This window comes from Camelus bactrianus, chromosome 26 (assembly GCF_048773025.1).
Source record: "Camelus bactrianus isolate YW-2024 breed Bactrian camel chromosome 26, ASM4877302v1, whole genome shotgun sequence".
Classification (NCBI taxonomy): Eukaryota; Metazoa; Chordata; class Mammalia; order Artiodactyla; family Camelidae; genus Camelus; species Camelus bactrianus.
The window spans coordinates 24,039,655-24,063,527 of NC_133564.1; the positions used below are offsets into that span (position 1 = coordinate 24,039,655).

Sequence of the window (23,873 nt, forward strand, 5' to 3'; positions counted from 1 at the left end):
ATATATATATATATATATATATATAATTTAAAAGACTCAATTATATAAAGTTATTAATTGCCACTTGTTCTTTCTGTTTTGCTTCTTAACTGCTATTTTAAAACTCAGAGTTCTGATGGAGCTAGAGGAATCTGGTAACAGATGATTGAAGTCTGTTATTTTGTTATATCTTTATAAGCAGTCTGGCTTAGTAAGTTTTATTACATGTCAAAACTTGGGCCCACCTCAAAAGAATGTTTTCAGAATCTTCCCTCATTATTTTGTTTCCAAAGTGTTAGCCTGTATTCATCTCATTTTATTACTAATGTGACTAGACCCCACTTAAAACCAGTGTGAAATTATGTTAACTGTTTAGCAAAACCTTCATGAAGCAATTGTCCATTAAATTGGAAAGCAAATTAATGGGTAAGTGTACCTTTTTTAAATTGCTCCTTTATGAAGTTTCCATTGTCTAGTTGGAGCCTAAAATAATGTTGAACCAAAACTTGGCCCTATGCTCATAGACCTAGCCTATGTTTAGATATATCTGAAATGCCTGTGAAGGTCTCGGTATGAAGTCATCATTAGGATGTTTATGAATTAAAATCCTTCTGTTTGTTCTGATTTTATACAGGATGATGAGTTTTTAACTTACCAATGTATGATTTCATTACCACTAAATATTAAATAATAATAAATTCCCAAGTTTGAATTAACTATTATTGATACACATAGAATCTTAGAATGGAAGGGGTCTTTAGAGATCACTAAGTCATTCTCCCAGATGGATGTAAAAAGGGTAATTCTACATGTAGGAAGGTAACTAACTTGTTAAAATTTGGGCAGGTATAATAAAATGCTTGTAACTTAAAGTGCACCCAAATCTGCCACATGCATAATCCCTTAGTCTCATGTTTACATTTACCCTGTTTTGCACAGAAGTCTAACCTCCAATCAATGTATTAGACTCATAGGGCTGCCATCACAAATTACCACAGACCTGTGGCTTAAACAACACAAATTTTTTCCGTCACAGTTCTGGAGGCCTAAAGTTCAAAATCAAGGTGTCGGCAGCGCTGCATGCCCTGTAGAGTTTCTAGGGAGCATCTGTTCCATTTCTGCTGGCTTCTAGGCCCCTTAGGCTTGTGGTCACATCGTTCCAGTCTCTGGCTCCATCTTCACCTCGCCTTCTCTGTGTCCGTCTTCTCTTCTGTGTGTCTTCTGTAAGGACACTTGCTGGGAGGTTAAGGCCTACCCGTATAATCCTAGATGATCTCCTTCACTCAGATTCTTAACTGACTCTACATCTGCAAAGATGTAAAAAGGTTTCTACTTAAGGTCCTTCACAAGTTCTGGGTCTTAGAACACGGGCATATCTTTTTGAGGGCCACCATTCAGCTCACTACAACATAATAATAGCCCTTCTATTTCTAAGACCTCGTCGACTTATCATGGATTTACCTTCCAACCACCCACCTGTACAAAGTTTCTCCTAATTCAGCATAAATTCACCTTTTTCAATTATTCGTTTCATGGACATACTGTCCACATTCTTCACTAGACTCTTTGCCACATTCTGACTTCTTTGTAGGCGTATAGTCGGTTTATAGAGTTAATTGAAAACCACAGGTCTTTTTCATATCCGTTACACTGTTAAGATTTTCTGATGTCTTTCTTTTAAGCTAGATTTCTTTATATGATTTATTGTAGTTCATCTTTAATGCTCTTAATGATCAAAAGAATTAAGTAAAAATAGCACTGGACTAAAAGGTGGCCTTGATTCTGAATAAGGCATTTAATTTATCACTTGCCTTAATGTAAAATATAATAATACTTTCAGAAGTCCAGATAGTTAAAATTCCCAGTCTTGTGTTTCTGTGCCAGTTTTTTAAATAAAACATCAGATGTGTCTTCTGTCTGGTGGTGAGGACTTAATTGGCTGCTATAATAATTTATTTTTTCCTTTAAGCTTCACCTACCATTGATTCATCCTCTGATTTGGAGATTTCTTATGAGAGTATCCTAAAACAGTAAGATTCTCTTTCCCTTATTCTTTCCCTGAAGGTATTAAAGCTGTTTTAAAAGCAGTATCCTCTACTAAAGCCGTGTTCCAGCCATCTTCCTACTTCCCAGATCATATCCACAGAAACTGTGCAATTTCATAGATCTTTGCTTAATAAAACAAAGACCCCAATTCAGACAAGTAACTCCAGTTGACCGTTTTTCAAGAGTTCAAGTTCTGTTCTTTCAGTTTACGTCATTAATTTTAATTTTTTAATTTTACATGTTCTCTTTTACAGTAGCTGATTTCTTGTGGCCTGATTATCTCATTTTATTGAGTTTAATAGTTTAGTCTTACAGTTGGTCCTTTTGACAGCTTATCCTGGTTTCATCAGTTTCATTCTTACCTTTTTCACTACAGTTTTGTTCTGAGTAAATAGTTCCATTGATTTTCCTTTTGCCAGAATAATTTCTGTGTTTTCTTTTTTTTGATCAATATGTTGATTCTTCCATTTAATGTGTATTACTTCCTTTTAATCCTACATATACATTAGACTCTAACCATTTTGAACTTTATTGCTAGAGTTTCTCAAATGTCCTGTATTCTCTCACTTGATTTTCCTTTTGCACATGCTCTTCCCTTTGCCTTAAACACCCTTCCCTTCTTCCTCTGCCTGATTAAGTCCTCCTTAGCTGAATTACTACCTTCTTCTAAGAACCTTTCCTGACCCCCTTCCTAATTCCCAGGCTTACTTATGGCCTCAAGCTAGTAAATATCTTTCTTAAGAGTTCCCACAGGGATTCCTCCAAAACATTTACCTTTCTTCTGTTTACCTTTTATCTCCTTGGTAGAGGAAACAGCATGCTCTGTAGTGGTGGTGGTCTCTTTGTTTCCTGGCCCCACTCTTTCTCTGCCAGTTTGGATCAGTTACCTTTCTGAGCTATTGTGGGTTGTTTTAGAATTAAATTAAATATTTAACTAGTTACTTTTGTTTTGGAAGTATTTAGCATATAGAAGATACTCATTAAATATAATTATGTATGAATGGATGAATGAACAAATTAACATAAATCTAAATGCTTCAGCTTATCATTTAAGGTTTTCCAGTTTCTAGTGCCAATAAATATGGGGACAGTTGGGTACCATGTATCTCAAAGCAACTGAATTTAATGTTTAGCTATTTCAGCTTTCTAGTTATCCCTTTTAAGAAAAATAAGCAAGGGAAAGACAAATACATTTCAGTTCTACTATTTTTATGACTTCACTGAGCCTCATTTTCCTCATAAGGATGTTAGTAGTGTTTCACAGGTCATTGTGAGGATTAAATAAAGTATTTTATGATTGGAGCTATATAATGAACAAATGTATCAAATGTTCTCCATTTCTTTTGGAGAACCTAATACTATGTTTTGCCTAGGCCTAGTTTCTGTTTTTTTCAGACGTGTATCAATTCAGAAAAGCTAAGAACTCTTTGAATTGAAGCTACCACATAGATAAGAACACAGATATGAGATCCTGTTTTCATGTCAGCCTTATGTGAAGTTTAGAAGGAAAAAAATGGAATATCAATAATGTAGTAAACCTTGTGCATGGTTTCCAAATTATATTACAGTCACATCTAGCTAAAAATGTGAAGACTCCTGTTATGTGGCCAGCTGTTGTCTCAAAGTTGTATGTTTCAGAACTGTTGCTTTTTAGAAGTTCTGCTAAAAACTTCCTTTGGGTGATTGGAAGTGAATTACCCATTTTGTGCAATGGAGCGATTATTTCTTAAGTGGCCACTGAGGAGCAGTATAGTAAATTATTTCCAAAGAACAAATGATGTATGCTTTTTACACTGAGAAGATGAGACTCATTATTTCATTCTGACAGTAAAAATCAGAGATCCAGACTTAATTTGTCAGTTTTTTAAACGTTAGGTACAAGTATAAAGGTAGAGCTATGGATAGATAAAAATACCTCGTTTGAGTTTGGAAAAGTGTCTATAAAAGGATTTCTCTTTTTCCCAAGGAAAGAGAAAATCAAAGGCTAATCTTGTGAAGTAGTATTTGGATTATCACAGGGCCAGCTGCTTCTGAGGTGAAAATTGCAGTGCATCCCTCAAGAAATGTGGCTGCCCAAGATTTCACCCTGTGAGTTCAGGACACCGCCACCGGGTGGCGGTAGAGTCACAGTTACTTTTAGTCAACAAAGGACTCAGCTACCACAACTCAGATGTATCTAACCATCTCCATCTACAGGGAGGAATAACCAAAACTTTAAAACCTGTTCTGTACAAAAATAGAGTGTATGTTAGGCTTCAGAGATTATTAGTCTGAGAATTTATAAGAGAGCTTAGAAACCATTTCTCTCTTTTCTTCTCCAAATTGGAATTCTTTATATAGCTCCAATATAAAATGGTCGATAATCTACATACTTGTGATATAAATCTCACTATCTTCTAAGGCAGCCTTTTCCATGCTTGAATACTTCTTAGCACTAGGAAGTTCTTCTCTTTACCTAAATCCTACTTACCTAAAGCTTTCTTCTTTTGCCAGATTCTGTTTCATTGTGCTGAACATCTCTACCTTTCCCCTACATTCATCTCTGCTACCTGCAGGACGCTGAGATCTGCTATTTCCCCATTTTCAAGCCACTGGTTGTTCCCTCATATCTTGAGGCAAGCAAAATGCAGTAGAATTAAATAATCAGAAGGAAAAATAGCAAAGGTTATTTTATATTTCTATAGCATTGTTTCTCCCATTTTAATTCTCCATTGACTAAAAGCAGAGTAAGTATTTCAAGTGAGCAAAAAGCTGATAAAATTATCAAGGCAACTTTAAGATTGTAGGTTCATGCTTATAAAGGAAAGAAGAATTTTCTTAGTTTGGATACTATAGCATTGAAGACAAATGGAAGAGTTTTCATAATCTGAGGAACTGTTAACAATTTAGCAATTCTGTTCCATTTTTCAGATTACACTAGATGTATTGGCTGATATGGGTCATGAAGAGTTGAAAGAAATAGGTATCAATGCATATGGACACCGCCATAAATTAATCAAAGGAGTAGAAAGACTCCTAGGTGGACAACAAGGTAAGCTGTTAAAAAAAAAAATCAGTAAATTTCAGAAATGAGTGGTATGAGGTAAGTGTCCGGGCTGGCATTTGATGGGGTGGCCTGACCCCAGAGCTCATGAGCTCGGCTGGAGCAGCACCTCCAGCCCTCCCCATCTCCTGCCTTGGCATCGCGCCCCCTCTAGTTGGTCTGGCTAGAAATCAGTCATTCTTCCCTCTCTCCCAGTACTTAATATCCCAAGTATCTCTGTTTTGTCCTTCCCCACTGCTGTCACCTAATCCATGTCACTGTCACCTCTCTCCTGGTCAGTTACAACCACCTTCCCACTTATCTCCGACAGTCACCTTTGCCTCCCCTCCAGGATCTTCCCTGCATTATAACCAGAAGACTCTTTTCAAAGTGACTAAATGATCATATCATTCCGCTGCTTAAAATCCTTTAATAGAATCCTATTGCTTTCAGGATAAAATCAGACATTCATCACATGGATTTTCATAACCTGACCTTTCTCTCTTACCTCATCTTGTACCTTTGTCAGATCAGTCCTTTTCCATGTACTTTGCTGTTACAAGCCTCCTGTCTTTCTCCATTGTTTGCCTCCATGTTTATCATTTCTCTGTTGGTTAGAAGTGCTTTTGCTCTAGGAACACAAAGGGAGAGAAAGGAAACAACCCGAGTTAGTCTGCAGAGGTTTGTAAGAGTGACATGAAAGGAAACATCTGCAGGCATTGAGCTTGAGTCTTGCTTATTTATCTGTATTAAATTAACAAGGATAATGAAATTTATAATAATCTATTTTAAACTTGTAAGAGACCATTTCAAGCCACCTCACATAGGATAGGTCTTTTAGAGGATAATTCTTGTATTTTAGACCTGACAACATTGTGTTTTCTTTTTCATCAGAATCATGTATGTTCATAAATGAATTCAGGTCAAATAATTGTTGAGCCCTGCTGTGTGTATAAGGAACTCTGTAAGAACAGAGAAAACTGCACACAAACACATCTCCATTACTCCTCTTGTCTTTGGATGCACTTTATTTAATCTAACTTTATATGTTAGATTCAAATTGAAAATAACAGACTTGTTCTAAAATGTTATTTATGACAGTTTTCCCTAAAAGCAAAGCCTGATAGTGCGAACTTTTGTTTAGTATGTTATCTTCTTTCCTACAGGAACCAATCCTTATTTGACTTTTCACTGTGTTAATCAGGGAACTATTTTGCTGGATCTTGCTCCAGAAGATAAGGAATATCAGTCAGTAGAAGAAGAGGTAACGTGCATCAAAGTTTTTAATTATCTTTTCCTGAAACCTGTGATTAAACCTGTTTTTCCAAGAGGTAAGCTTGTCTTACATTGCCTCATGGTGACTTGCTATCTGTTATTCTATCTTGATGCATCTGGATTCTGGAGATCCTCCTCCTCCTCCTCCATTAGAAAGAAAGAGACAGAAACAGAGACATTAGCCTCCTGTCCTCCGTTAGAAAGAGACAGAGATACTAGCCTTTTCCTATTCTTCCTCCAACTCTATGAAAAAGAAAGAGACAGTGACAGAGACACTAGCCTCTTCCTCCTCCTATTCCATTTAAAAGAACGAGACAGACCCAGAGACACTAACCTCTTCCTCCTCCATTAGAAAGGAAGAGAGACAGACATACAGACAGAGACAGAGACCCTAGCCGCTGCCTCCTCCTCCTCCCTGGAGCAGCAAAGTAAATCAACTCTTTGAGTCCATTCTATGACACATTTATGTATATAAAACATTTTACGTTTTCATCACAATTTTTAACTTGGAGAGTGGAAGAAAGAAAAGTAGTGCTCGGAAGAAACTTTCTCCACTTACACATTACATCCAGCTTCCCCTGGATATACTTTGAGATCCCAAAGTAAAGACATTGTATGGAATTTTTCACCTAGGGAACACGAATTAATTTTTAACCAATAGGGTATTAGTCAAATGTGAGGCCTTCTAGTTTGACTTAATCACAGTGTCGCTTCTCCTCAATAACATGAAATAGTAACGGAGATGACGTATAAGGTGATATTTCACCCCACTGTGTTTATAGAAAAACCTTTCAAAGCTTTTATTAGAAACAAATAGAAAATGCAGTTCAATATTTCTGTCTATGACTACTTTTCACCAGAAATACTTACTTAACTAGATCAATTTATAGTAGACTTGTTTATTAATGCTGAGTCGTCGATTCATCAGTGAAACAAAATAATAGAATTGAAATGTTGAAAACAACAGGAGTGTCTCCAGAATTACACACTGGCATGTTTTCAGAAAGTTATTTTACCTTGTTCTATAGATGCAGAGTACGATTCGAGAACACAGAGATGGCGGTAATGCTGGCGGCATCTTCAACAGATACAACGTCATCCGAGTAAGTAAGTTTTTTAAATTTTGGGGTGAAAATTAGACCACACAGCTTGCCTGAAACTCAAATACAGGCTAGATCTGCTGGTATTGGTGACGCAAATATGGTGCTAAGACTGCCAGTTCACCCACAGGTTTGGACCACAGCTGACTGATTTCTGTTGTCACCATTTCCAAGTAGCATTAAAGTCCTGGGTTTTCCAACTAACTGAGTCATGGATTTCTGTCAGAATGTATGTATCTCTTAATCTTCTTATTTCAGACATGGAATAAGTGACCACTGCTATGTGCTGTTTTCAAAGGGGTGTCATGAAGATGAATAAAATCTGTTGAGCACTGGCTTAGCCCTTTGGGTAGTTGGACCTCTGGAAGTCACACCAGTGCCCATTAGAATTACCTGGGGAGCTTTTCAAAAAGTACAGATTCCTCAAATTCAATAAGTCCTCAGATGATTTTTGAGGTAGAGCTAGGTCTGCTGCAGAAAACAAACAAAAACCCTAACTGAAAATTCTTTCACTAAAGGCCAGATTAGTAACTAAATGACACTCACCTGCAACTTTGTCATTTTTAAATAATGTTTTAAACAAAAGAAACAAAAATTAAACCTTTCTAAAGGAAAACACTTTATTTTAAATCATACTGCCAATTAATATACACCTCACTAATTTGCCTTTCTTTCTTTCTCATCCTCAAAGATTCAAAAAGTTGTCAACAAGAAGTTGAGAGAACGATTCTGTCACAGACAAAAGGAGGTGTCTGAGGAGAATCACAACCACCACAACGAGCGCATGTTGTTTCACGGTGAGCGTCATGGTCCCTCTGGGTCTGGGCTTTTCAAATTCGGATAAGGCGAAAGCCTATGTTATTAGCTGTATCAGTGTTATGTTAAAGATGGTTTGTTTTGATTTGTTTAAATTATATGTTGGGTACCATTACATGTTAGTATGGGCGTTCCAGGGCATGTACAATAAAAATAACTTTTCTGAAATTGTTTCAGTTTATCAGATTATCTATTTTTGCTTAAAGTAAGTTTTCAAAGCCACGTTGTACTTTGCTGTCTTAAACCTCATGCTGTCTGCAAAGTTTGTAAAACATCCTTGCTTGGAGAATACCGTGGGTGTCTGATAAGATTCTAGTTCATGCTAATAATGTCTGTGTAGAAGGCCATCGTAAAAAATCAACTTTTCATCGGGGCATAGTTAATATTAATTTTCCCAGTGCAAATAGTATGCAGCTAATGAGATTCTAGAAAAGGGCTCAAAACGAATCTTTCTTTATATTGTAGGTTCTCCTTTCATTAATGCCATTATTCATAAAGGGTTTGATGAGCGACATGCGTACATAGGAGGAATGTTTGGTGCCGGGATTTATTTTGCAGAAAACTCCTCTAAAAGCAACCAGTATGTTTATGGAATTGGTGGAGGAACAGGCTGCCCCACGCACAAAGATCGGTCATGTTACATATGTCACAGGTGAGCGTCTTGCCTTTTGTGTAATGGTTGCTGTCCTCAGGTCATGACCTAGGTGAGTTTCTCAGGCTCTGCAGAAGTCACAGGTTAGCCTCAGGCTTACTTCTAATGGGTCAGACTGTTAGGGGGTCAGATAGGAATAGCTTATCAGCCCCTGCCCTAATAGGAGTAATGACAGCAGAGCTGACAGCAGTGGTGGGGAAAGCCAGCTGCCAGCCCGTCACAGATTACAGCGAAGCTCCCTCCACCTCCACTTTCTCCCTGGGCTCTACTCGCCTTGCTTCGAATTCAGAACAAAGTTGAGAATTATTTCTGTAGAACAAAGTACCTCTAGCTCTAATCACATTTGAACTAAAACACAAAACTTCTATAAACAAGCAGAATTGTTAATTTGCTTCTGATATTGCTAGTTAATGATTTAAGGCAGAGTATATAATTAGCCTTGTGAAGTCCAACTTCAGAATATTAACTATGAAATTAAATAGTAAACAAATGAGTATTAGTTTTTTTACATAAGGTTTTAAAAACTCAGAAAATGGAGAAAATAATAGTGTACTCTCTGAAGTCAGTGAAAAAATGCCATTCCCTTCCCTGCCATTGGAAAAAATACAAAAGAATTGAGCTTTACAAAGTTTGCAGTTTTTCGCACTTCTCTTTAAGTTAACCAGATGCGTTATGATTGCAAAGTCACATTAATAAGATACCTTATAATTCACTTGAAACCTCAAAAAGATCCGTAACCTTGAAATTCATTATAGTTGTTGACCTTAAAACTTACCTCTCAGTTACGTTGTGAAAAATACTATAGCCATCAGCAGTCCTAGGACAGATTCCCTATGTCCAGAAGGAAACTTCATCCTCTTAAGGTCACTGGGGTTAAAATTAAAAGCACATAAAAATTCCCAGCAGTATATAACATGCAGAAATTTCCTTTATTGCTTCAAACCAAACTCCTAAATAAGCAATAAAAGTGAATCTACATGAGGATTACCAGTTGCTCATAAAAATTAAGACACATCTTGGCCAGGGTTTCCTAGCAAACAGAACCTGAAGCAGAGGTATATGTACTAGCACTTTCTTGGCAAGTACAGCCTCAAGGAAGCAGGAGTGACAGCACAGAAAGGAGGTAGAGAAAGAGGCCGAGCAAAGAGGGAGCTGCCTCAGTGCTGCTGGTTGCTCAGTCCGTGGGACGTGGGCTCACAGTCTGAACTACTGTGTCTCAGAGCAGTACATCGTGGGAGGGGAGAGGTGGATTTACCTGCTGGCTCCTGTCTCGCACTGCTCAGCATTTACCCCGAAGGGCATCGGTATCCCGCCCTGGGGCTGCTGCATCTGCAGGATGCACACAAGCCCTGAGCCAGTACAGGCCCATGCGCCAGCTAGGCGGGGCCCGCATCTTCCCCCGTCTCCACAGCCGCGGGGAGCCCTGGGGCAGGAAGCAGACGGCAGGAAGCAAGGGCCTGTGAGGTCAGCTTTGTGTGACCGACTGGACACTGGGAGTAGCCGTGCCAGTGGGCCCAGCCGGCTGAGTGGGCAGAAGCCCGTGACACCATAGTGCTGCACGATGTGAAAACAGGGCTCAAAAAGCTTCCTTCTAATGCAGAGCAAAACCTTTTCCTCTAGGAACTACAAGAAAATACAGCTGATGCCAAGCCAGCATCCCAGAGGGTCAGCAGTAGCAAGCATCACACTGAAAAAGCCAGCCAGGCAGGACCCAGTTACACTGGGTCTGGCACAATGTTGACTCAAAATCTATGATTAGTCATAGTGCAAAGATCATACTCCATTGCTGAAAACAAGCTGTCTGATTGAATAACTGGTTAAGATTAAAGGTTAAAATGTTTACTGAAATGTTAAAATGTTTATTAAGGGTTTACAAACTTTTATTTTAAAGGGCCACATAGTAAATATGGTAGGCTCTGCAGTTGTATGATCCCTGTCGCACTGACCCGGCTCTGCCCTTGGAGTGCAGGAGCCACAGACAATGTATAAATGAGCGTGTGGCTGTGTTCCAGTGAAGTTTTATTTATAAAAACAGGTGGCAGACTAGATTTGGCCCATAGTTTGCCAACCCTTAGTTTATATAATACACTTTCTTCCCAAATCAATCTTTCTTTTTACCTCTATCAGTATTTAACAACTGCCCAATTCATGCTTCACTCAGGTAGGATAACTTTCAGTCATGCATTTAAGTTTTTAACCCACTTCCACTATTTCTCTCATTTGAGTCTTTACTTGTTCATAATGAGTAAACGCAATGTTAATTTCAGATGCTGCAGCCATCGGCTTACTTTCTTCACTTTCCTCCTATCCATCCTCACCCCTCCTTCCAGAACTCAGTTTTCACTAGTGTTTGTCTTTTTCCACTAGTCAGAACTTGCCAGATGTTTTGTGACTGATTTCTAAACCACACCAAAACCACTCTAAACTTACACTTTAAGTATTGAGCCTGCTAATATCAAATCTCATCCCGTTCCTACTCACAAAACCCAAAGTGACATTTAAAGTAGCTCGCCTTGTGTCAGCTATTTTGAAAAACAGATAAACCTACCTGTTACATCATTCTGGGATTTAAAACCTCCACCAAGGTGTTGCTTTCCTTTTTTCTTTTTCCAGACAAATGCTTTTCTGTAGAGTGACCCTTGGCAAGTCCTTTCTGCAGTTCAGCACCATGAAAATGGCTCACGCTCCCCCAGGCCATCACTCCGTCATTGGGAGACCGAGTGTGAATGGGCTGGCGTATGCTGAGTATGTCATCTACAGAGGAGAGCAGGTATGCACTGGTCACATCGCTGATCAGAAAAACCTGCATAACACGATGTTTGTCACAGTCTTATCATAGTGAAAAATGTAAACCTAAATATTCAACAAAAAGAATGATTAAATGAATGTTAATATATTCACATGCCTGTGATTTTTAAACATTCATTTACTTGGTATATGCTAAACACAGCATCAACCAAACCATAAGAGCAGTTATCTCCAGGGATTGAGATCACAGATGATTCCAGTCTTCTCTACCAGACACTTGTCGAGATTTTCTAAATTACTGGTGGGAAATAGCATTTCTTTCATATTTGGGTGGAAAGAAGCAATAAGGGATATAAATAATAGGTTTACTGATCATTCAACCATTTCCCAAGTTAATTTGACTTGATAACTTGTTTAGTTTCCTGCTAACAGAACTTGAAGAATGAGGTGGTCCAAATCTTGAAAGAAAAAAGTACCTTGAGAACTGAGCAGAAGTTGTTTGGTTTCGGGGAGCTCACCTGTGCTTCCGGAGCCAGTGCCTGCGCACGTGGGCGGCGGTACCCGTGGTGCCCGCTGCCTGCGCCCTTTCCCATGCGTGCTTTCTCCTGACTTACGGTGGAGGGTTCCTTTGCTAACTGTTATTTCATTCCCCTTAGTTATACCTTAAAACATCCAAAGAAAAGATTATGAGTAATAATGGTTCCTTACATGAATGGGAACAATTTTAAGTTTTCAGAGCATACTTACACTTTTTTGTCTTTTTATCCTTGTTGAGACCTCTTCACACGGAATTAGTCTTTAATGAATGATAATAGTAATATTAATAGTAATAACTAACACAAACTAGATTCTTACCACGCCAAACCTATTCTAAGATCTTTGTATTTAATGCTCACAGAAATCTTGGTATTATTACTGTTCCCATTTATAGATGAGGAAAGTGGAGGCACCAGACATAAACGGTTTCTACCTCTTAAGATCCTAGGTCTAAAATTATAAAGAAATAATTCAATAAATTTATCCCATGTTTATTTCTGCATTTTAAGTATTAAACAGCCCCCCTTTTACCCTTCATTCTTTTTATCATTCTCTGTATCTATATGCAGTTAATTTGTAGGTCATTATTCAACAAAGTATTTTGCAGCCCCAAAACACTTACCTCATCAGAGAACACTATTTTTCAGCCATAGACCAGTCTGAAATTCTGAGTCTAGTGTTACCATGCTGTTATATTTAGGGTTGAAGAATCCCTGTGTAGTACACGTGGCTTCCACTCCCCACCCCCTTCCAGTTGTCTATGTGGCGATTGTCAGTTCAGGTTTGTGACACTTCCTAGTCGGGCTTCCTCTTCCTGCTCCTGTCGAGAAGTGCTCTTCCCACTCTAGACATGGAGCTTGGGTTTCACATACCACAAGAAGTGACAAAAAAGGAGGAGAGAATAGAGCGGGCAGAGTTGCTTCCCCTAAGCCGTTCTCTTTCCTGTAAAGGTTGCCTTTAACTGGTCAACTTTTTAAAGTTACCTCCAAACTGTTGCCTCTAAGTTACCAGTGACCCAGCACACCTTGCCCTTCCTCCTCCTAGCTCAATGGGTTACATCATCTAGGATTAATCTGAATTCAGTCAATTATTCTCTCATTTAACAAACTTTTATTGAAACATGCTTTGTGACAGCGCTCTGCCAGGTAAGGTGAGAAAGATTTTCTCTTGCCTTAGTTTTCCTGTCTATGGCATGTGGCTCTCTAATGAGGGATACATGTAATGTAACCAATTAACACAATTCAAAGTGGAAATAATATAACAGTTCTAGGATTACAGGATTTGTGCATGTTTATATACAGACATGGAGGTGGACCTCCTCAGTGCCAAGGTGCCTGTGACTTCGCTGGGAGCCTCAGAGGGCTGTGCAGACGTCAGTCACAGCTCCTGAGGCGCTCACATTAAGTGGGAGTTTAGTATCTTACCGGCCAGAATGGTGACGTGTTTTTCTTCCGGTCGTCTCCAGGCGTACCCAGAGTATCTCATCACGTACCAGATCATGAAGCCAGAAGCTCCCTCACAGACCGCAACAGCCGCAGAGCAGAAGACCTAGTGACTGCCCAGTGGTAGAGACCAGATCAGAGTTAATCCTGGGACTGGATTACAGTGGATTGTTTTCAACAAGATCAATATTCTATAAATCCCTGACAGCCTAGAAATAAGCTGTTTGTCTTTATGAAGCATTGCTATAGTGATGGATCTAGTATGAGTAACTGGCACGTACTCAACTGCTACTGTTCCCTTTGCGGAAATGTTTACAGGGGCGGCCTCTGACCATATCTCAGGCTCATTCTCTTTGCAGTTATCCATTTCTACAACAGGATCGCTTTGATCGAGACTTGGAAAAGGAAAAAATGTAACACTTTACCAAATGTTCACAATTCACACACTACATTTGCTGTGATACATATGGCATGTGTGTACAATAACTATACACGCACAACAGTCGCATTTCTAGTTTTTTGAACATGCATCATTCACTTTTTTTTTTTTTTTTTTTTTTTGGTGGTGGTTGTTGCTTTCTTTGAAAATGAGCCAGAGCCTTCTTGAGAATATTTTGCACAAAGTCATACTGACTAAAATCGCTAGCAATGTAACCCAAGCTTCTGGCTGAGCAAGATTTAGTTTCCTTTTTTTTCTTCACGGATTTATTTTGTATCTGTGCTTCTTATCAGCGTAAACTGAGCTGGAAGAACGCCGCGTTTTAGTTTCCTTTTATTGATTGGCCAGTCTTAAAGGGACAGGCACAAACATCAGCTGGATTCAGGAGCTCTGGGGTTCAGAGCAGTCGGAGCCGGGGAGAACCATTGGTCCCCTCCAGCCCAGGCCTGGTTCCTAGGAGTCCGGGTTGGTGCTGGAGGTCCAGGAAGAGCCCCACTGGGGAGAGGTTTGAGTGATGCTGTTGTGACACTGAGAGGGGAATCCACTAGGGAGGCTTATGAATTCAGCAGAAGCAACATTAAGATGTGAGGGGCATGTGGTTCTCTTAAGACCACAGCAGACAATGACTACGAGGACTCAAGGGAAATTTCCCCTCACTTGATCCGTACCACCAGAGTTGTCACCTCCCCCCCCCCCCAAATTAACTGCCTTATTTCCAAATTCAGTGGAATTATTATATGTCATTAGAGTCACACAAATATTGCTTTATGGTTTCTAGTTCAAATCCTGCTAGAAATGCACAAATGCAGGAACTTTTTTGTTGACTCCAGATTTGCGGTTTGAGTGAGGTGCTTCAGATAGTTTATTTCGGTCCCTGCACAACCTGCACTAAAGATTGAAAATTTTTCTTTTCTTCAGATTTCTTAACAGACAAGAACAAAAACTGAAACAAACCAAAGTTCTTTCAGTTATTTTTTTGAATGAAGCTGGAGAAATAACCATGCGGTTTCTTCGTGAATCACTACTTTGTTTTACTAGTTTTACTCAACATTCGTCAAGTGCACGTTGACACTTGTAAAACATTATCCCAGTCCCTGCACTTGTCCTTTTACCTTAGCCGCATATTGAAATGATACATTAACTTCTCTGCTTTGACGTCTGTGCACCTACTCAGCTTGGAAGCAAAAGTAACAAACGTGGAAAAAGGAAAAGCAGTGTGACGCTAACTTGCCGTTTCAACTTAAAGTCCTGAAAACGAATTTGTTTTTTAGTGCAGGCTGGTTAAGCTGTGACTTCATTTTCTCCTAAAGAAAAATAAAATGGTTACATGCGAAGATTTTAGAATACGCTCTTAAAAATACATATTTTGCTCTCTTTTGGGCTTGAGTCCAATGCTAGAACTAGGCCTCGGGAACTAGTTTTGAGTTTTATAGCTGAATCTTGCATGGGTCCTCAAAGTTAAATCAAGAATTAGCCTCAGTTGTTGCTTCTATTGAAGTTTTAGTGACCCACGCTGGGTGTTCGTGTCTTGGCTGCTTGTTTAAATAGCACTAGAATTCCACATGAAGCTTCCAAGTTCAATGTTCATTAAGAAGGCTTTTTCCCTCTCTTCTTTTTTGCTGTGGGTAATAATGGGGTGAAGGAATTGACATCAGTGTAGTTTTCAGTAGCTGTGAAAGTGTTTATTACTTGCCTCCCCTATTAGATATAGTTTCAAATGGTGAACACAGCTGTGATTTTTTTTCTTTTTTAGTTAAGTAAAAGGGTTAATACGGTATAAATATTGAAAGCTTTATAGCTTCGTTAAAGCCACTACCCGACTATGGTTATATGTCATTTCCATCCTACTAACCAGGTTACTGGATGTGCCAGTTTTAAACTTCAGCCTTACACTTGAGAAGTTAAACTGTGGTTCAGTGTTTAAACTGCCCCTGTTATGTATCCGATGTTCCATGTGCTGAGTAAAGGTACTGTGTGAGGGAGACATTTGCTGCGCTTCTCGTCTTGTAATGATTCAAATATATAGTTGTTCTTGACAGAATGTGTACATATTATTCATCTGCTCAAGAGACTGGGTTAAGTACATTTTTCTCAAAACTTGAAAACCAAAGGTCATCATGAGTACATTCAAGTTAGCAAAAGTCGATTGCATTTGGAATTTCCACCTACAGCAGTGTGAAAAACCCTTTGGAGTATAAAAGCATGGCATTAAATTAGTCTGAAATCCATTGAATCCCTTGTATACACACTAGACAGAACACTCGCAAGCTGAGGACCTCAGTATGGCCTCCCCTGAAATGGCCCCTTCTGTTTGCCAAACCTTAAAGAAAGAATCCAGAACCTCCACCTGCGCTACCATGGTTCCCACAGCAAAGGGCTTCCAGACCTGATGGTCCAGTTTACTAGGTGTTGGCCAGCTGGATACTTGATTAGGCTTGATTCAGGCCTAAGTGCTCTGGACTAGACACTTAGTCCTACTTGGCCTCCCTCCCTTTCCCCCAGATTGCGAGTCTAGAATTATAATTAGCTCCAACAATTACCTTTGAGTCCACTCGTTTTCCTTTCTTCATCTTGGGTCTTGTGCAACGGAACTAGACCTCTCTGATTCCACATCACAACGCGAACTGGGTATCAGGCCTCATGTTCTCTGCTCAGAAGATTCTGCCATCTTTTAGCAAATGACAGCATGCAACCCAGTTTTAATTCTATGCAAAATAATAGCAGTACCACCAGGATTCTTCCTTACGTGTTCCTTCTTGGAATTCGGAATATCTAGCTCTTCAATAATACAAGTAGAGTAAACAATATTAGGGTGTTTTTGTGAAGGAGCATCCTTGTGCTCGTTTGAGCTTGACGTTAGTGGCTACACTCATTTCCCTTTGCTCTCAAAATAGCAAAGTGCATTGATACATGCAGAGAAATGCCTGAATGTGGCAAATAAATAATATAGATTCTATCATAGCCTTTAGACAAAAAATAAAATGTTGGTGTATGCTGGAAGACAGCATTAGAATGCAATAAGTTGTCCATGTTTTTCTGTTTCAGTCCATCTCCCAGCTGCACTGACGTTACTGGCCATTGCTTGCTGTCCGTTTTAAACACGTGCACCCTCTAGGTTCCTGTGAATGCTTTCAAACAAATGGTGTGTGCTTTTAAGCACCTTCCCCCTAGTGTGTCCAGATCCATTGGTTTGATGATCTGTGATAAAACAGCCTTTTTTCTGTTTTTTCCTGTTGGGCAATTATCTTGCATAGAGCTATAGATTTTAGTCACTAAGGCAGCACTCAAAACTGAGATTAAATTTCTAACATTAAAACCCTATCTTAAAGACTGACATTAAACTTGTTTGATATCAAATCAGTGACAAATAAAAAGTAATTGTGAAGATAGTACTTCAGCTTTGGTTAGATACATCTAGCATGTGAAAAGGAAATGCATTATAAAAAAAAAAAACCCTAAAAAGTGAAGCTTATTCAGATACCTTATGCGTTCAGAAACTAACAGACAATTAAATGTTTCTTAGGAAAGTCTTAACCAAGGCAGAAACTTTTCAGCCTTTTATATCGTAATAAACAGAACTATAATTCCATTTCTTAGTGTTTGAAAGGTGTCAGTGAGTTGGCTGTATCTCCATGTATTTCACACCTCGTAAGCTTATTTAATGAGTATATTTCATAAGTAATGAATGCTCCCTTACATGCAAAGGAGCTGATATAGTCAATCCATTCCAATTTCTCTACATCCAAAATTACTCAGCTCCAAAGTTGCTAGTTTAGAGAAATGCTAGAAAGATTCCAAAACCTATTAAGTTTTGTGCATGTGAGGATACAGCGACAACTCATAAAGTGATACCATGTAGAATTTGAGTGTTGGCACGAGCTGTTTTTTCATCATTTTAAAATATAAACCATGGTGATAAGTTAAAAGTAATAGGAAGCTAAAGACTTTATATACTCTCTAAGACCAAATATGCTCACGGTGTGACCAGTTTTAAACATCTGCCAGAGAGTTCTGCCTCCTTGAAATAACATTCACATGGTAGAGATGATTGCACTTGACTAGTCATTCTTTGCCATTTTCTTTTCTGCTTTACACTTCTATATCTCCACACCCTCCCCACCACCTGTCTTTTGAAACAGATTTCTCATGCTCCAGAATCCAGAGTGCTTTGTTATTTTTCATCTGTCTGCCCTTTTCTGCAGGCAGCCCTGAAAGCCCCTTGTTGATTCAGAGTGTTTGCTGAGAAATGCATGAACTCCAGTAGTGGGGTGTCCCTCACCCACGCTCCTCCCAAGGGTCAAGACAAAAAGGTAGAAAACCCAACAATACAGATTAGAAAGGAACCAAAATCTCTGAAGCTAATAGCCTGGACCTAGAAGATGACCTTGACTATATCACCATTGTATTCATTACACAAAATATGTGCATATAATACCTGCTTCCGCCTCCATTGTTCCAAGCTCATCATGTCTTTGTGGTAGAAGTATTTGTCTTTGATACCTGCAAACTAAAAAGGTACGTTCATCAACAAGGTTTCTCAAAAACATTTACCAAACCAGCTTTGAGGAAATCTGGAATGTTTCCTGGCAGCAGCATTTGGAGTAGTAACTGTATTTTCTCATTGTGATGTTGGTCTGTGTACATAACCAATGTAGTGACTCTGGTTCATTACTGGTGTTTTTATTTGTGGTCTCTCTATGGCCCACCAGTGGCAGGGGGTTCCAATCCCTTCCCCTTTCTTTTTGGCATTTGTCTATTTGTAGAATAGCCAGATAAAATACAAGACACCCAGTTAAATCTGAATTTCAAATAATTTTTTTTTTGCTTAAATGTGGTTCATGTGTTATTTGGCATATCTTTACTGTAAAAAAAAAAGTATTCATCATTTATCTGAAATTCAAACCTAGCTGAACATCCTGGGGTTCTTTGCTTTGTTTTGTTTTATTTTATTTTACTAAATCTGGCAACTATCAAATTTGGTCATGGAAAATCACTTACAGCATAGAAATTCTTCTAGCCTTCAGTCTCTTTTAAGACCTTTTTTCCCTCACCCTCTACTTTCCAGAAGAGGGCATCAGGGAACTCAACCTGCCTGCATGGTGGGTTTCTATTTAAGACATCTTTATGATTATACTTAACCTGTAACTGTGCTTTGGCTCAATGTCTAATTGACAGTACTTGTAATTGTTTAATATTCAATAAAAACATTTTTAAAGTATGCTATGTGTGCTTAGCAGTTAGCTCGGAAGTGTTTTCGTTTCCCTGTTTGTTCCTTTCAACGTGACCAACCTTAACCTGACTGACCTAAACCTGTCGGAACACAAAGAACAGCTCTCCCTCTGGTCTTCCCGGTGGGACCTGTGTGAGGGGCCTTAGCCTCACTCTTGGCCCACGAGGGAGTTACTGACGTACAGCAAGGGCGGGAGAAGCCCAGCATCCTTTTGGAAATCTCCCTGCAGCTGCAAGGAAGGGGCACAGGCTTTGGAGGCCCACGCAACCCCAGCTTCCAGGCCAGCAAACTTCACTGTTAAGAGGCTCCCTCCTCCTACCATGTTGGGGGTGGGGGGTCTGGAACACCTCCCTCTTGAAATGGTCCTGCCTTGGTTATTGTGACTCAGGCTAGAGGCAGCACACCCTATTAATAGCACTTGTGAACCTTTATCATGGGGCACGGCTCACTTACTATTTTATAGTCACAAGACAGTACAGTGGGCCTCCAAGCTGAAGGAGCATCTGGCATTATACAGGGAATAATAAAAGGTCATCTCTTCCCATTAAGTCGGGACCTGGCTGCCAGAATTGCTGTTGACCACCTACTCTGAAGACCTGGACCCAGAAAGAGTGGAAGTGGACGAAGGTGGCCTCACTCACCAACCTCCACCGTCCTACAGTGCTCACAAAACATCCCTGCCGACAAGACAGTGTGGAGGTGACGTGTGCATTTTGTTATTACGATTCTTGGCGTACTTTACCTGGCCAAGGACAGATTTGAAAAGTAAGTCTAATTCATCGCTACTTTCATAATTCTGCTTACAAATCAGGCGCCTGTGATACAAAGCATGCGAAGAAGATAACCGCGGACGCGCACCCGCGGCGGTGTGACAGGGCTGGGGCCCCAGTCAGGAAGCCGGGGCCGTGCACCGTGAACTGCTTCACAACTTAGGAAATTATCTGGGGGCTCTGTGTCTCTACTCTTCTACCTACCGGGGGGGGGGGGGGATACTCTGCCAAATAATTATTTAATGGGAATATTTGGAAGATAATACAAGTCGCACGCTCTTAGGCTCCTAGGAGAAAACACAAGTGTAACGACGAGAAATTGAGGTGACAGGTAGTCTGTCGGTGCAGCAAGTTTGCTGAAAAGACTGCGGCTGAAGACGCCCGAGTTCTCCGCGGGCTCCGCCACGCCCTACCACATGACCTACCACATGACCTTGGGAGGTCCTTCCCCTCCCGGTGCCTCAGTCAGCGCATCAATAATGACGAGTATCCTACTAGTACTACTGCTAGTTCACAGAGTTGCTGTGGATGAAAACAGCGTTTTCTGCTAGGCCGGAAACCAAGTACCACAGAGCGGACCTGGACCTCAAACACACACAGTGCGCAGCTGCCAACTCCCGCTCCGGTTAACCAGTTCTCCGAAGGGCAGGACTTAAGAACAGACTACATTGCTGGCGTATTTCAAAATGGTGCCTCTCTCTTCCTGCCAGAAGCACAAGATACTTTTTCTTCAGTATTTACTGTGGGAACCTATTTGAGCTGGAAATCAGTCTCACAAAACTGCAGTGGCCCCTATGACTGGGGTCCCCTGGGGTTTTGAATTCAGTATTGTCCACATGGAGCCTCCAGCAATTTGTCAATTACAGTTCTTGTTTTCCTACCCCCTCCTCTGGTTCCCATAGCAACTTCCAATCAGAAGTCTCTGCTCTGGTAAATTGTTATTTTCCAAGTATTTTCAGTACTTGCCTGTCAATCTCTCCAGTCAGGGAACAGCAGTTTCCCTGTGTCCTCATCTCCCTTACATATCCTAGAAGAGCTGATTTTCTGTGCCGTGTTTTACGTGTTGTTAGGAGAGGCACCTCACATTTGGTGCAGAACTGGAAACCCCACAATGACTTTTTAAAATACAACAGCAAAGGTGTGATCTATGAAAGAAGGAAACAGATAAACTAAAACTTTATTAAAATTAAAAACTGTTCTGCAAAAGGTACTGGGTAGAGAACTCAGTATGAAGCATATGAACATTCAGAGTGAAAAATAGGCCAAAGATCTGAACAGGCACCTTGTAACCGAGAAGGACCCTGTGGGGCCTCCCTGGGGCAGACACTTCCCCCTTCCCCCTTATCCTCTGCTTTAGTGCCTCTCTGAAGTATGATCAAAGAAATTTTCACATCTTGAGATACAGGGAAGTCATTCCAGCTTATACATGGGTTAACTTGAATTTTATGCTAACTAAAATAGCCTCTTTGTGGCCTATAAAATATATATTGTATATTTGCTTTGATTGTTTAAAAAAGGAGCACACTGACCAGAAGTAAAGAGTATCCATGTTAAAAATAAAGATTAAATGAAAATGTGGAGTGGTGGGACCACGAGCTCGCCTCTCATGACTACAAAACCACAACTGAGCCAGTGGGGCTTAACTCAGGAGCCCCACAGGACTGGGAGAAACAGAGACTTCATTTTCTTGGGAAGCGTACACACAGAATCTCAATCTCGCCTGCACCAGGTCCAAGGGCAGAGGCAGTGATTTCATAGAAACCTGGGCCAGGCCTGCCTGCTGGTTTTGGAAAGTCTCTAGGGGACATAGGGGATGGCTGCAGCTCACCTAAGGGACATAAAAGCTGGTGGCAGACATTCCAAGAGTGTTCACCCACATGATTAATCATTGGATCATTAGCACCAAGACTCAGCCCCACCCAACAGCCTGTAGAGAAGCCTCAGGCCAAACAACATCCTGGGTGGGAACACAGCCCCACCCATCAGCAGACTTCCTGAGCCACAAACACCTCTAGATGTGGCCCTACCCACCAGAGGTCCAGGACCAAGTTTCACCTAACAGTGGGCAGGCACCAACTCTTTCTGCCAGGAAACCTACATAAGCCTCTAGTCCACCCTCATCCACCAGGGGCAGATACCAGAAATAAAAAAACAATAATCCCAAAGCCTGTGGAAGGAATCCACAAACAGATCAGACTCTACCCTGGGACCAGCTGGACCCTGACTGGCCCTTGGGTGACAAGAGAGGAGTGTACTGCTGGACCTACAGGACATCTCCCACAGAGGGCCACCTCTCCAAGGTCAAGAAATGTAACTAACCTACCTAAAATTATAAAGATAGACAATGAGGCGGCAGAGATATCTCTCAGGCCAGGCATAAGATAAAATCCCAGAAGAAATAATTGATCAGGAGACAGGCAATTTAACTGAGATGGTGAAGATGTTCAGAGAACTCAAGAGGAGTATAGATGCACAGAGGGAAGTTTTTAGCAAAGAGTTGGAAAATACAAAGAACACCCAAACAGTTGAAGAATAAAAATCACTGAAATTAACAAAACACTAGAAGGAACCAAGAAAATACTAAATGAGGCAGAAGAGCGGATCAATGACCTAGATGACAGATTAGTGGAAATCATTACTGCAGAACACAAAAAAGAATGAAAAGAAACAAGGATAGTTTAAGAGAACTCTGGGACAACATGAAGTGCACTAATATTTACATTATAGGGGCCCCAGAAAGAGAAGAGAGAGAGAGGAAGAACCTGAGAAAATTTTTGGAGAGAGAATCACTGAAAACTACCCCAACTTGGGAAAGGAAACACTCACCAAAGTCCAGGAAGCACAGAAGGTTCCACAGAGGATCAACCCAAAGAGGAATACACCAAGATACATAGTAATCAAATTGACAAAAATTAAGGATAAGGAGAAAATATTAATATTAGCAAGAGAAAAGCAACAAATAACATACAAGGTAACTCCCATAAGGCTATCAGCTGATTTGTCAGCAGAAACTCTACAGGCCAGAAGGGAGTGGCAGGATACATTTAAAGTGATGAGAGGGAAAAACTTCCAACCAAGGATACTCTGTCCAGTAAGGCTCTTGTTCATATTTGATGGAGAAATCAAAAGCTTCACAGATAAACAAAAGCTTAAAGAATTCAGTACCACCAAACCAGCTTTACAACAAATGTTAAAGAACCTTCTCTAGTCATCAAACCATAAGAAAAGAGAACAAAAGAAAGAAAAAAAAACTACGAAAGATTGCTTTGGCAGATCAGAGTCTTTTATGGTTTCATAAAGATTTTGGAATTTTTCGCCATAGTTCTGTGAAGAATGTCATGAGTATTTTGACAGGGGTTGCACTGGATCTGTGGATTGCTTTCGGTAGTGTGGCCATTTTGATAATGTGATTCTTCCAATCCAAGAGCACAAGGTATCTTTCTTTGTATCATCTTCAATTTCCTTCATCAATGTTTTATAATTTTTAGAGTATAGGTAACCTCCTTGGTTAAGTTTACCTCTAGGTATTTTGCTGTTTTTGATGCAATGGAAATGTTTATGCCAGTTACAAAATTCTGGTTGTTAAAGTGAAAAAAAAAAAAAGTGAATGAAGGGCTACAAATGGCCAAATACCCTTCTTTCTTATGGGTGAGTTGTATTCCATTACATATATAGGCTACATCTTCTTTACCCATTCATCTATTGATGTGCACTTAGGATGCTTCCATATCTTGGCAATTATAAATAATGCTGCTGTTAGTAGCAAGATGTATGTATCTTTTTAAATTAATTCTTATTTTGTGGTTGGCTTTATTCC

At 40.0% G+C, this 23,873-nt stretch overlaps 1 protein-coding gene and 1 long non-coding RNA gene across 3 annotated transcripts in view; one reads left to right on the top strand and one right to left on the bottom strand.

Moving 5' to 3' along the window:
* TNKS (tankyrase) overlaps window positions 1–19,274 on the top strand; it is a 159,559-nt gene extending 140,285 nt beyond the window's left edge. The window contains exons 21-27 of one of the 2 annotated variants that reach the window (XM_074353645.1): window positions 4,936–5,056; window positions 6,214–6,311; window positions 7,351–7,425; window positions 8,114–8,219; window positions 8,704–8,890; window positions 11,504–11,660; window positions 13,641–19,274. In XM_074353645.1, coding sequence (XP_074209746.1) covers window positions 4,936–5,056; window positions 6,214–6,311; window positions 7,351–7,425; window positions 8,114–8,219; window positions 8,704–8,890; window positions 11,504–11,660; window positions 13,641–13,727 — 831 coding nt within the window. In that variant the 3' untranslated portion in view covers window positions 13,728–19,274. Of the gene's footprint in view, window positions 1–4,935; window positions 5,057–6,213; window positions 6,312–7,350; window positions 7,426–8,113; window positions 8,220–8,703; window positions 8,891–11,503; window positions 11,661–13,640 lie in introns of those variants that run through there. The other variant, XR_012502495.1, reaches the window with a different exon arrangement.
* On the bottom strand, window positions 279–11,578 carry LOC141575140 (uncharacterized). The gene is made up of 4 exons (XR_012502496.1): window positions 11,439–11,578; window positions 9,666–9,757; window positions 5,556–5,678; window positions 279–1,286 (listed from the first exon to the last, which is right to left on the bottom strand). It is a non-coding gene; the product is annotated as an uncharacterized LOC141575140 (long non-coding RNA).
* Window positions 19,275–23,873: the final 4,599 nt, after the last annotated feature.